Source organism: Salvelinus fontinalis, chromosome 27, assembly GCF_029448725.1.
Source record: "Salvelinus fontinalis isolate EN_2023a chromosome 27, ASM2944872v1, whole genome shotgun sequence".
Lineage (NCBI taxonomy): Eukaryota > Metazoa > Chordata > Actinopteri > Salmoniformes > Salmonidae > Salvelinus > Salvelinus fontinalis.
The window spans coordinates 18,686,030-18,700,242 of NC_074691.1; the positions used below are offsets into that span (position 1 = coordinate 18,686,030).

At 42.9% G+C, this 14,213-nt stretch overlaps 1 protein-coding gene across 2 annotated transcripts; it reads left to right on the forward strand.

The window, feature by feature from the left end:
- The first annotated feature begins 1,259 nt into the window (after positions 1 to 1,259).
- Positions 1,260 to 12,756, forward strand: LOC129825217 (elongation of very long chain fatty acids protein 4-like). 2 transcript variants are annotated; one of them, XM_055885128.1, is made up of 7 exons: positions 1,260 to 1,482; positions 3,582 to 3,677; positions 4,776 to 4,963; positions 5,514 to 5,594; positions 8,805 to 8,976; positions 9,183 to 9,310; positions 9,508 to 12,756. In XM_055885128.1, exons 2-7 carry the CDS (start codon positions 3,611 to 3,613, stop codon positions 9,790 to 9,792), a joined length of 921 nt encoding a protein of 306 aa, XP_055741103.1. In that variant the 5' UTR covers positions 1,260 to 1,482; positions 3,582 to 3,610; the 3' UTR covers positions 9,793 to 12,756. The 2 variants fall into 2 exon arrangements, with proteins under 2 accessions (XP_055741103.1, XP_055741104.1); XM_055885129.1 differs by having other exon boundaries at positions 1,260 to 1,416.
- Positions 12,757 to 14,213: the final 1,457 nt, after the last annotated feature.

Below are 14,213 nucleotides of genomic sequence, written 5' to 3' on the forward strand. Positions count from 1 at the left end.
TCGCTGTTGATCCACCCACTGATGTTACACCCATCACTGTTGATCCACCCACTGATGTTACACCCATCGCTGTTGATCCACCCACTGATGTTACACCCATCACTGTTGATCCACCCACTGATGTTACACCCATCACTGTTGATCCACCCACTGATGTTACACCCATTGCTGTTGATCCACCCACTGATGTTACACCCATCACTGTTGATCCACCCACTGATGTTACACCCATCACTGTTGATCCACCCACTGATGTTACACCCATTGCTGTTGATCCACCCACTGATGTTACACCCATCACTGTTGATCCACCCACTGATGTTACACCCATCACTGTTGATCCACCCACTGATGTTACACCCATCACTGTTGATCCACCCACTGATGTTACACCCATCACTGTTGATCCACCCACTGATGTTACACCCATCACTGTTGATCCACCCACTGATTTTACACCCATCACTGTTGATCCACCCACTGATGTTACTCCCATCGCTGTTGATCCACCCACTGATGTTACACCCATCACTGTTGATGCACCCACTGATGTTACACCCATCACTGTTGATCCACCCACTCCTTTTGCAACGCCGACTTTCTGACACTCCAAGTAGGCAATTACCCATACTTGGTTGAAGTGGCCATCTGAGAGTCTAATCATTTTCCCTCCTTCAGCTTTGGGACACTTGTGCAAATGGCGGAGGCACGTGTAAATTTGCAAATGGAGGGCCAAGGGAAAGGGAGTGATTTGCAATTCAGCTATAGAGAATGACAGAGAAAGCGTCCCATTATTTTCCATTATGGCGTCTGAACGCACGGGCAGCACCATTAAGGCAATCTCCATTTTGAAGTAGTCAATTTTCTTCGTCACGATTGTCTGATCCATCCTGACAACCCGGTTAGACATGACTCCAACAGGGTCATCAGGAGGTATCAGCCAATAAGGTTGGAAGTCCCACGCAGTTGACTACATTGAAATGGTGGAAGCCCTCAATGGCGCTGCGCATGCTAAATTACCTTTTGGCCACTAGAAGCCTTTGTTATTCTATATGGATTCAGCCAAGTTCTTGCTAAGATTCCCCGCCTATTCATTTCTAGTGGCTTCCCCATTCGCCTATAACTTGAAGGGGCTGAATAGGGGAAAAAAGGTGGATGTTGATTATCTCTATCAAGCAAAGGGGCCATCAGTCTTTCCAGTCAGTGTAGCGGTCCCTGGAGTGCAATACCCGCATGCGCAGTGCCATCAGTCTCGTCGGGTATCCTGAAGATCGAAAACAGAGAAGATGAGCTTGAGCACCCAGCACGAAACTCAGGCATGATTTCCGCTTGCCTTTTGTAGTTTTTGCCTAATTCGGGGTTGATGTCGAATTGTCCAGCAGCGTTGGAGATCAACGGCTATAACGGCAGAACACGGTAATTTAAAGGTGTTGGGCATCACATTGCACTGAATGTCATTACACGCGCCTAAATCTCGAGAAGGTATGTAGATATGTATTTTTTCTCCATTATAATGAAATGGTTAATAGCGAAATAAAAAACGTGTGCTTAGGCTATCAGTCTTTATATAGGCCATTTGGCGAACAAATTAGTGCACAACCTTGGAAAGTGTAGGCTTAGTCTTGTTTAATTAGTCATGAGCTGCTTTGATGAATTGAACCGTTACATTTTGTTTCGTTCGTTCATTACTTTTATTCCATTAGGCCTACTCCCTCCTCCTAAAAAAAACAGTGAACTTCTATGTGAGCATGCATGACAGATGGCAATAATGTAGCCCGTAAATAGACTTGGTGGAAAGAAACTTGTAGTAGGCTAGCACGTTGTTGGAATAAGATGGGTGGCACATAGGAACGCACTAGATATCGCCTATAAAATGTGTCTATAAAGTGTTTAGAGACTATTTTCATTACATTTTCCTACGAATGGGTGTCCTACTAATGCTTTTGTATAAACTGTTAACCACATAATTTCCCCTGTTCAATTAACCACATTTTGACAATCCCCTGTCGCCCTGCGAATGTGGTTCGTCCGGCATTTGCACTTACATCTAAGCTCGTAGATCAATTGGATTTAAGCCTCTTGAGTGCTCCGCCCGAAACCTGCTGACACGCCGGGGGTCTTTGTGTGCGATCATGCCCGTTTCCATGGGCGACCGGGCCTATTCGCTTGGTGACGTTTTTTCTCCTTCCATCCTCTCCTTTCCTCTTCCGTTTTGAAAACAAAATTAAACCCCAATTGTCAGTGAATGCATGTCTTTTTTCAGGGTCCCCCAAACTTTCCAATACATTTTCAAAAATTCATTAGGCCTAACATGATCTATATGCACATGAGATGGTTCTGGTGTATGGTTCATTAGTGTATGTTATAATAATAATAATATAACAATAACTTGTTTTGTATATTGCTTTTCAATACAAGTAACAAAGTGCTTCATGTCATAATAAAATAAAAGTACTAACAAAGTAATAAAAACAAGAGGAACATCTTCAGGCCTCTGCATTCTCATCTGTGGCGACTGTTACTTACACTTGTATTGTATAAAAACACCCCGATCCATTATTGAACTGATCCACTGGATGAATAATAGATGAATAAATAGACACCTGTTGTGGATAGGGCTAGGCCTATGCTGCAATTATGTAACGTTGTTCTCTATAGCTCATATGTTATGCAGCAACTCAAATAATGCTAGAGTGGCACACATTTGTCAACTTTTTAATCAGTGTTTTTTTTCTAATCTTGTTGCAGTGTGGGTAACCCTAGAGATGGGATAACCACACACATAGACCTACAGCCATGTTTGTGGAGACAGAAAGAGAGAGAGAGAGAGAGAGACCCTCTTATGAACATAGATCCCTCATCTCTTATCCTCTGTAATGAACTTAAACTGTGTTTATGGGAGCGACCGGCCAGGTCTCTCACAGGTCTCTAATGGATGTTAGCATTACCAGCAGCTAGCTAGCGCCTCGAACAGTGACAGCTGTGTAGAGGGTTGGGGAGGCTCCTCACCTTATTAATGGTTGGACAAACACTGATCAGTTGTTCAGTCCTCTTTTAGATCTGTGCAATTAGTGTGAGGCTGGAAATAAACCCTGCACAAACAGTTTAGACCAGGGAATGTTCTTACCAATAGGTGTTGCATGTGCAGAGTTTGGCAAACTCAGGTTTTGAACTTGATGGGCAGCATGAAAACTTAGTGCGGCACATGGGGGATGTGTGAAACCTACTCCTTAGAGTGAAGTGTCCCCACTTGCACTAGTGGATAGCTAGTGTTTTGCGTGGCGGCGACTGGTAAGACACTTCAGGAGGGCAGTCACGTGTGCTAGCAAGGCAGAGGTCCTGGGTTCGAGCCTCGGTTTGAGCCGCATCAGGAGAAAGTGGTACTCACTAAACAAGCAGCGTGACATCCTTTACATTAGAACCAAATGTTATGTTAAGGTTTTCAATTATCTAAAGGGGCTAATTACAGTTCTTGTCTAGCATTCTTTACGCTAACACACCTGCTGCTTTTCCAGATGAACTCGCTTAAAAGTGAGCTCAAGTAGTCTGTCATAAAGTTTCTCCACTATCTTTCACTGCAGCATAAGCAGGACTAAATCCAGACGCAGTCATGGAGGCTCTCACCCACTTTATGAATGACACTGTAGAGTTCTACAGATGGAGCCTTACTATAGCAGGTGAGTTAGTGTTGATCTCTCTTCTCTCACATAGCAGGGACAGTCTGCTAATGTAACCACACACATGCACACAAACCCAGGTACACCACACACACATACAGTACCAGTCAAATGTTTTGACACCCCAACTCATTCAAGGGTTCTTCTTTATTTTTACTATTTTCTACATTGTAGAATAATAGTAAAGACATCAAAACTATGAAATAACACATATGGAATCATGTAGGAACCAAAAAACTATTCAACAAATCAAAAATATATTTTGATTTGTTTAACACTTATTTGGGTACTACATGATTCCATGTGTTATTTCATCATGTTGATGTCTTCACTATAATTCTACAATGTAGAAAATAGTAAAAATAAAGAAAAATCCTTGAATGAGTAGGTGTGTCCAAACTTTTGACTGGTACTTTACATACTACTGTTGACTGTGTCATGTGACTGTTAGAATGTTCTTTTTCATGTTTGTTTGACTAACCTAGAAAAAGTCTCCTTCTTTTCATTTGACTAACCTACATAGCACCCTCCAACAACACATAAGCACTGTAACTCCTATGATTGTCCATATGTCTGTGTATGCTGTGTGTGGGGGTCAATCACTGTCTCAGCATTCAAATTGAATAGATATTTAAATAACTTTTTCAAATAACTATTTTTACAATACTCCAGTCCCACCTGTCTACACTACACTCTATCTCAATCTGTCTTCAGTTCATTGTCAGTGTTACCTTACACTGAAAACTACACCTGCTGTAGGCTACGTGCACTAACAGTGTATGTGTGTGTGTGTGTGTGTGTGTGTGTGTGTGTGTGTGTGTGTGTGTGTGTGTGTGTGTGTGTGTGTGTGTGTGTGTGTGTGTGTGTGTGTGTGTGTGTGTGTGTGTGTGTGTGTGTGTGTGTGTGTGTGTGTGTGTGTGTGTGTTTGTGCAATACAATACACTATTAGAGCAATACGTAACTAGAGTTGAGTATACCCTCAAGACACCATTGGTGCAACATGATGTAGTCTTGCATTCATACATTATGTGGTCTTACATGTGAGTGTCTGTTATAATGACCACTTCTGACATTATCCCTTTCCTCTCCCTCTTCCAGACAAGCGGGTGGAGAAATGGCCTATGATGTCATCGCCTGCCCCCACCCTGGCCATCAGCTGCCTGTACCTGCTCTTTCTGTGGGCGGGGCCTAAGTACATGCAGAATCGTGAGCCTTTCCAGCTAAGGAAGACCCTCATAGTGTACAACTTCAGTATGGTGATACTCAACTTTTATATCGCCAAAGAGGTAACCAGCTCCATTCCTTTTTCAACAAAAGTAATTAATGAAATGTTCCATTTCGTTTCAGGCCATGGTCTTTATGATTCCCAGTCCCAGTGTCAGTGTCTACAGATTGGAAAGGGCTTTAAAGTTGATAGCAATATGACACCTGCTCCAGTTAATCTATTGGTGGGCAAGGTGGAGCCATCACCAAATGGCTGATGTAGCATGTCATATACCAACCCTGCCTGAACTCAATACCATACTCCCATACCATACCCAGCACTGCACCTGTCAACCATCCTCTACAGTTACATCTATATAGTCTTTTTAGAACTGTAGGCGGCACAGAGGATACAGGGTCTAGGGCACAACTCCAATCCTCGATGGCTGCAGTCCTGGTGGTTTTCATTTCTCCCTGGCAATTTCCTTCACAACTCCATTCACCCAGGTGTAAATTGGTCTCTGTGGCCCTTGAGGACTGGTGTTGTGTATCTGTGGTCTAGAGGAAAGGGACTACCCTCAACGTTGTGTACTTAACGTTGTGTCTCTAACATTGTATCCCTGTGGTCCTCAGCTCCTCCTGGGTGCGAGAGCAGCGGGATACAGCTACCTATGTCAACCTGTCAGCTATTCCAACGACGTCAACGAAGTCAGGGTGAGCAAACATGACACACTACAGATGTACTATCTTAATTTGATCACTCTGATGTTGCAGAGTGTCGTGTCTGTGACTATCATTAAATGTGAAGACTTATTTTATCAAATCAATTCTATGTGTAATTATTATTGCGTGATTAAACTAATCATGTAAACTTTAATTAACTAGGAAGTCGAGGCACCACCGGAAAATGTTTATAGAGTCTCTATTTCCCGAATTGACTCTTAAGATATTTTCATATCTTATCGATTAGTCTTCTATTAATGTATCATTATTACCTCATCAGTTCTCATTACCGAATGTCGCAAACCCTTGGATATCTGCAGGAACCCTAGTCTCGAAACTGAATCTGCGATATAAAAATTGGCTTCATTATTTATTTACTAAACAAATCACAGAAATACATAAACAAACAATATAGTTATTGGTTACTAACACAATGCATTGATAAGTCCCTAGTGGGCTAAACCGGTATGACGGCTTGGTAGACAATGGAAAGAGGTGGGGACAGATAAAAAGCGGGAAAGTCAAAATGAATTCACCACACACAGTTGATAATTATATTAATTGAAATGCTAATCCTAAGCACATGAACAGCCGCTCATTCCAAAATAATTGCAATGTATATATTTACGCCCGTATGTCGTTGTTGTTTTCTTTGTTGGAATCGCCGGTCCGTCTGCTGGAGAGTCAGTTCATCAGAGAGTCTCTGGTTAACTTCCCCAGGAGTCACAATGTCTTTCGTAGTTGTCGCTTTCTCAGCGGCTCTGGATAATATCTGTTGTAATGATACGTCAGCCATACAGATGGTTGTTGCATAGAATAGATGCTTCCGCGGTTGTCGTTATTCCTGCACTAGACTTACGTAATTTCCAGCTGCAGACTAGTAATTCTATGTCTAGGATTTGCTCTTATTCTGTAGTGATCGATAGTCTCAGAGTTGAACTATTTCCAGTCGTGTTGCCAACACTCCATGCTGTATGGTCTTGTCCTTTGGTCATAGAATTGTAGCCATTTCAACATGGGGACCAAGTCCTCACGCTCTCCTGGGATAGTGTGAATTTCGTCACAAGGGTTTATATACTTGGGGTAGAAAAGGGGGTGTTTCATCATTCCCACCCAATGTCTGTGTTCACTTGGGGCGGGACCACCGATTGAGAATAAGTTACAATGGACAATAATTATCATTTAGAATGCTAACATGACATTGTTGTCCTCACAAAAGTACCATTATACTCAGTCAGTCATTCTATACAACAATTAGATACAAACCTCATAACTGGGAAGTGTGGACGAGCAGAGATATCGTTATCTTGTCCTATTACCTTTCCGTGATGTCACAGAATAAAACAACTTTGACAAGATTGTTCTTTAAATACCCATGGACCATTCCCACATTCTCAAAAATATAAATATTGTTTAATTATTCAAACTTTTGATGTCCATGGGTCTCTCTGTGTTCCACAGTTTACATTCCAATCTCAAACACTACAGAGCACAGAGGCAGCATATTTTATGACCGACCATAAAACAGCCAACTTCCAGCTCTCCCCTTCTAGGAGAGAGAGCACTCTGTAGAGCGGACCAACTGTTGCCTAATCCTTCAGATCGTCACAGGAGAGTTATGGCAAGAGAACTTTCCTGTGCAGCAGGAAATTTAAAAAAAACATTGTATTCACAATTTTAAAAGGCTTCTAAAGTTTGTAATTTCCACTTAAACATTTCAGACTTGATTTCCCAAATGAAAAATGTATCAACACCTACTAAAATGTCCATTAATTATCATCCACATAATAATTCACATTTCCTGTTGCAGCAGCATTATTTTCCTGGTGTAAGAAACTGGTCAAATTAAGATAGTACAGCTGTACACTCTTGCAATCGATTTGGTGGAAAGACCAAGAGCTATAGCTTGTCTGGTCATTCTGTTCATAAGCCAGAAAAGACCAGACCTGTTAGCCTTCTACCCATTTTTTATTGATACAGGCTGGGTCTCTGTATTTCAGGTGTAGAATGAGGTCCAGCTATAGCAGCATGTGGTTCTCTGGAAGTCTAAGCAGCCGTACTGTAATCTTATTGTAGACTATTACTCTATGTGTGTGTGTGTGTGCAAGAGAAAGAGAGAGGGAGAGTAGGAGAATGTCAGAGATAGATCTATGGTGATTCCAGGACAGAGGGGGTGTGATATTTAGCATAAAGGGGAGGGGTTATTAGGTCTCACCACTTCTGTCCCCGCCCATGGTATGATGGCATTACTGAGGGATAAGAGTGACACTCAGGGCACTGTGTGTGTGTGTGTGTGTGTGTGTGTGTGTGTGTGTGTGTGTGTGTGTGTGTGTGTGTGTGTGTGTGTGTGTGTGTGTGTGTGTGTGTGTGTGTGTGTGTGTGTGTGTGTGTGTGTGTGTGTGTGTGTGTGTGTGTGTGTGTGTCAATTACAAAGGGATACGACAGAGAGAGAGTATGTTGGCGGGAGGTTGGTAATGGATAATGACAGGCTACTTTGTCCCATAGATAGTCTGACATACATCTGTTAGCGACATCTGTTGAGCTCTACTTTCCCTATAGGGAACTAGCCAGCAACAAGCCTGATACATCGCTCAGTTAATCTCAGGTATCAGATTTTACTCTACCAACCCCTTATCAAGCCACTTTCTCTACCAGACCGCAGGCTAACCTGCCATGTCATTCATCAATGACCCCTTTCATTGTCATCAGCAATCCCCTATGGACGGAGTTGACGCTAACATTAGAATGAGGCAGATGATCCAATCACCGTCTGAGCATTCAAATTGAATAGATATTGAGATAACGTGTGCAAATAACTATTTTTACAATACTCCTGGTCCCACCTTTCTACACTACACTATCTCAGTACAGCCTCTTTAGTACAATGTCATTGTTACCTGTGTTACATGTGTATGCATATGGATGTGTGCATGTGGGTGTGAGTGTGTGTCCTTGATACATATGTGTGTGGATGATGCATGATGATGAGAGTGTGTGTGAAAAGCAAGGTGGCTACCTTTTGATCTCCATAATCCCAACCCAGTGGAATCCATAGTAACCTACAGAATCCTCTTTAAAGTGTTTCAGGAAATTGAGAATCTTTATTGTCTTTGAGACTTGGGTCTCTGAAACCAGATGGTTTTGAGGACCAATGATGTAATCTTGTGTTAAAGCTCACTCCCTCCTTCTTCCCGTTGGCAGATAGCGTCGGCTCTGTGGTGGTACTACATCTCTAAGGGAGTGGAGTATCTGGACACAGTGTTCTTCATCCTGAGGAAGAAGATCAACCAGGTCAGCTTCCTCCATGTCTACCATCACTGCACCATGTTTATCCTCTGGTGGATCGGAATCAAGTGGGTCCCTGGAGGACAATGTGAGTACCTGGGGGGTACATTGGGGTATTGTGTGTGTGTGTTTATGCATTTGTGTAGGGTGGGTGATTAAATGTTCCCACCTGGATACACCAGGTTAATCTCGACCCTTCGCTATCATACTGTTCTGAAATAGCATGCTAGCCACTCATAAGCAGCCTGACTTGTATCCCCTTGGAAATACCTTTATCCTTTAACCCCCTCACAGCGTTCTTCGGAGCAGGCATAAACTCATCCATCCATGTCCTTATGTATGGATACTATGGCCTGGCCGCTTTCGGACCCAAGATCCAGAAATTCCTCTGGTGGAAGAAATACCTGACCATTATTCAGATGGTAAGTCTACCTCTTGCTGTGGCCATAGCACAGCTGTTCAGGTAGTGTGTGATTGATACCGAAACACATCTTTGCATGTCAAAATATATTTCATTTTTTGGAGTGTGCGGTCTGACTCATTCATCATGGATTATATTGGGATTATTACATTTGGATTGAGCATGTCAGGTCTATTGTGTGTTTTGTGTACGTCACAGATCCAGTTCCACGTGACAATTGGCCATGCCGGCCACTCCCTCTACACTGGCTGCCCATTCCCTGCCTGGATGCAGTGGGCCCTGATTGGCTACGCCGTCACCTTCATCATCCTATTCGGCAACTTTTACTACCAGACCTACCGACGCACCCCACGTTCTGCCCACAAGGCGGCCAAGCCCGTCACTAATGGCATCTCCATGGCAACCAACGGCTACAACAAGCTACAGGAGGTAGAGGAAAATGGGCAGAAGCAGCAGAAAAAGGGAAGAGCGAAAAGGGAGTAAGGAGAAGGTGGAGAGGATGGAGGAAGCCTCTGTCAGAACAACACGAGGACCGTGGGGTGAAAAGGCAGAGGAGATAGAGGGGTTCAGGGGTGGAAGTTCAAAAGTCAAATGGGATTCCACCACACCCCTGCAGGATGTTTCGAGAATGTGATTTGTGACCAATTTGTGTGTGTGTGTGTGTGTGTGTGTGTGTGTGTGTGTGTGTGTGTGTGTGTGTGTGTGTGTGTGTGTGTGTGTGTGTGTGTGTGTGTGTGTGTGTGTGTGTGTGTGTGTGTGTGTGTGTGTGTGTGTGTGTGAGGGGGGGATGATTTGGTGAGGTTTGTATTCTGGGATTTGGTAAGCTTTGGGTTTGGAGGGATGGGGTAGGAGGAGGGTGTTGGTTGTCTGTTTACAACAAAAGAAGATCGCTGCTCTTCATGTAGAGTCTGTGCTCTGTCTCCTTACTTTGGGGTCCTGGTCGAAGACAAGACCTTAAAAAGACCACAACACAACCACAGGGACTCCCAAACTGCTCAGCAGCCGCTTCCAACCAAAACTCCACTGCGACCATTTTGTACTTTTCTTTGTTTAACTCAATGCTGATGTAGTGATGCAAATGCTTATTTATTTTTGTAGCATTGTAAATGGTATTTTACGTATTAAATTATTTCAATTGAAGAATCTTCCAGAAACATATACCAAAAATGATTTATATTTCATTGCGTGATGAGTAAGGGAACTACTGGTGGAGCATTATTGAGGATTAAACAGTTGTTTTACAGTACAGGAGCTGTTCTCAATTCTATTTGTGGCAGGACTACTTGTCTACGTGGAACACACAGACTAGCTGCAAGCCCCCTCTGCCATACAGACCTGGCCTAAAGTACATAATAAACACATACACAAACACAAGAATTCAGACCCCTTGACTTTATCCACATTTAGTTACGTTTACAGCCTTATACTAAAATTTATAAAATACATTTTCCCTCATCAATCTACACACAATACTCCATAATGACAAAGTAAAAACAGATTTTTTTTAACATTATGCAAATGTATTAAAAATAGAAAACAGAAATACCTTATTTAGATAAGTATTCAGACCCTTTGCTATGAGACTCGAAATTGAGCTCAGTTGCATCCTGCTTCCATTGATCATCCTTGAGATGTTTCTACAACTTGATTGGAGTCCACCTGTGTTAAATTAAATTGATTGGACATGATTTGGAAAGACACACACCTGTCAAGATAAGGTCCCACAGTTGACAGTGCATGTCAGAGCAAAAACCAAGCCATGAGGTCGAAGGAATTGTCCATAGAGCTCCGAGACAGGATTGTTTCGAGGCACAGATCTGGAGAAGGGTACCAACAAATTTCTGCAGCATTGAAGGTCCCCAAGAACAAAGTGGCCTCCATCATTCTTAAATGGAAGAAGTTCGGAACCACTAAGACTCTTCCTAGAGCTGGCCGCCCGGCCAAACTGAGCAATCGGGGGAGAAGGGCCTTGGTCAGGGGGGTGACCAAGAACCCTATGGTCACTGACAGAGCTCCAGAGGTTCTCTGTGGAGATGGGAGAACCTTTCAGAATGACAACCATCTCTCAAGCACTCCACCTATCAGGCTTTTATGGTAGAGAGGCCAGACGGAAGCTTCTCCTCAGTAAAAGGCACATGACAGCCCGCTTGGAGTTTGCCAAAAGGCACCTAAAGGACTCTCAGACCATGACAAACAAGATTCCCTGGTCTGATGAAACTGAGATTGAACTCTTTGGCCTGAATGCCAAGCATCACGTCTGGAGGAAACCTGGCACCATCCCTACGGTGAAGCATGGTGGTGGCAGCATCATGCTGTGGGGATATTTTTCAGCGGCAGGGACTTGGAGACTAGTCAGGATCGAGGGAATGTGAAAGAGGAAAGTACAGAGAGATCCTTGATGAAAACCTGCTCCAGAGTGCTCAGGATCTCAGGCTGGGTCGAAGGTTCACCTTCCAACAGGACAACGACCCTAAGCACACAGCCAAGACAATGCAGAAGTGGCTTCAGGACAGGTCTCTGAATGTCCTTGAGTGGCCCAGCCAGAGCCCGGACTTGAACCCAATCGAACATCTCTGTAGAGACCTGAAAATAGCTGTGCAGCGACGCTCCCCATTCAACCTGACAGAGCTTGAGAGGATCTTCAGTGAAGAATGGGAGAAACTCCCCAAATACAGATGTGCCAAGCTTGTAGCGTCATACCCAAGAAGACTCGAGGCTGTAATCGCTGCCAAAGGTGCTTCAACAAAGTACTGAGTAAAGGGTCTGAATACTTATGTAATTGTGATATTTCAGTTTTTTATTTTTAATACATTTGCAAAAGAAATATAAAAACCTGTTTTTGCTTTGTCATTATGGGGTATTGTGTGTAGATTGATGAGGGGGAAACTATTTCATTCCTTTTAGAATAAGGCTGTAACATCACAAAATATGGAAAAAGTCAAGGGGTCTGAATACTTTCTGAATGCATTGTACCTGGCATGTGTATGTATGTACAAGAGAGTGCAGGAACAATGACAAGTGCATGTTTAGCGCATGGTATTATAGCTATAAGAGTTTGGGTGGGTAATCATCTGTGCAAGTTGTTAGTGTATCATTATGAAGATTGGGTGGCTACCATACTGCACATGCAAGTTGGCTGACCAATACCTTTACTACTAGACTGTTTATCTATTGTCTGTTGTCAAATTGGTCTTGTGCATTTATATGGTTATCTTTTTTTGCTGTTGTGAATCTTATGGGTTTTCTGCATAATTTTCCTCTCTTTTTTTGCTGTGCAATGTAGCTATGGTACAACTGGGAAACATGTCTAACTCAAGATAACCAATAGGACTGAGGGGGAAAATGATACCTCATCCCAAAGGGCTTTTAAAAAAGTCTATTCATTATTTTATTTAAATAAAACACATACAGCTACTGGCTACAATGGAAATAAAGAGGATGCCAACACCCTGGTTGTTCTGTGTGTATGTTAGTGTATGTTAGTGTATGTTAGTGTATGTTAGTGTATGTTAGTGTATGTTAGTGTATGTTAGTGTATGTTAGTGTCTATGTTAGTGTATGTTAGTGTATGTTAGTGTATGTTAGTGTATGTTAGTGTCTATGTTTCCTCATCAATGTGTATCTTCGTTTGCATGTTTTGTCTTTTATTTAGGACTTTAAAAAAATGAATACCTGAGCTAACCAATACCAAACTATAATATCAAAACTAAACCTTAAACCTTCAATATCCTCTTTCCTAACCCAAAACCTGCTAAAAAACCTTATTTCTCTACCGCCATCTCAGAGACTCTCCATCCTCCACTCCCTACAGAAGCCTTTAGAATTCTCATTCTCAAAGTTTGCAAAGGTCTGTGCATATCTTGCTCTGATGAGTAGGATTCCTCCACCTCTCCTCTACCAGCCCACCCCACCCCCCTCTCCCTCTGTCCCCTGGGTCAAGCAGATTCCTGGGAGTAACGGAGAGGAAGAGAGGCCTGTGTCTCTGGGGCTTGGCCAGACAGCTCTATTGTAATCTGGGGGGGGGTAAATTGGCTTTAGCTGTAAAAGAGCTTATGTCCACGTCACACAGCTAGTTAACCCAGGAATTCATGTCACTGTGGAAAAGAGTCTTCTGTAATCTTCCATTGGGTCATTGACACTCACATATACAGCATGTACATAAATGCATACTGGTATGAATATAGTACACTGAACATTAGGAACACCTGCTCTTTCCATGACATAGACTGACCAGGTGAATCTAGCTGAAAGCTGTGATCCCTTATTGATGTCACTTGTTAAATCCACTTCAATCAGTGTAGGATATTTAAGCCTTGAAACAATTGAGACATGGATTGTGTATGTGTGCCATTCAGAGGGGGAATGGGCAAGACAAAAAATGTAAGTGACTTGAACGGGGTATGGTAGTAGCTGCCAGGCGCAACGGTTAGTGTTAAGATCTACAACGTTGCTGGGTTTTCCCGCTCAAGACTTTCCCATGTGTTTCAAGAGTGGTCCACCACCCAAAGGACATCCAGCCAACTTGACACAACTGTGGGAAGCATTGGAGTCAACATCGGCCAGCATCCCTGTGGAACGCTTGCAACACCATGTAGAGTCCATGCCCCAACGAATTGAGGGTGTTCTGAGTGCAAAAGGGGATGCAACTCAATATTAGGAAGGTGTTCCTAATGTTTTGTACACTCAGTGTAGATATATATATATATATACAAACACAGAGAGAACAATATGCAACATTCACACAGTAATACACACAACTCCCCATACAGTCTGCAACGCACACACACACACCGGCAGACACTCCTGTGCCAGGCAAACACATTGTTTCCATGTGTTGGATGTGTTTGGTATCATTCCATTGATTCCATTCCAGCCATTACAATGAGCCCGTCCTCCTATAGCTC

Bases quoted from the DNA above. Each gene is read 5' to 3' on its own strand.
- LOC129825217 (XM_055885128.1), top strand. From the start codon at position 3,611: ATGGAGGCTCTCACCCACTTTATGAATGACACTGTAGAGTTCTACAGA. The intron at 3,678-4,775 runs GTGAGTTAGTGT...TCCCTCTTCCAG, and splicing joins ATGGAGCCTTACTATAGCAG to ACAAGCGGGTGGAGAAATGG. The intron at 8,977-9,182 runs GTGAGTACCTGG...ACCCCCTCACAG, and splicing joins GTGGGTCCCTGGAGGACAAT to CGTTCTTCGGAGCAGGCATA.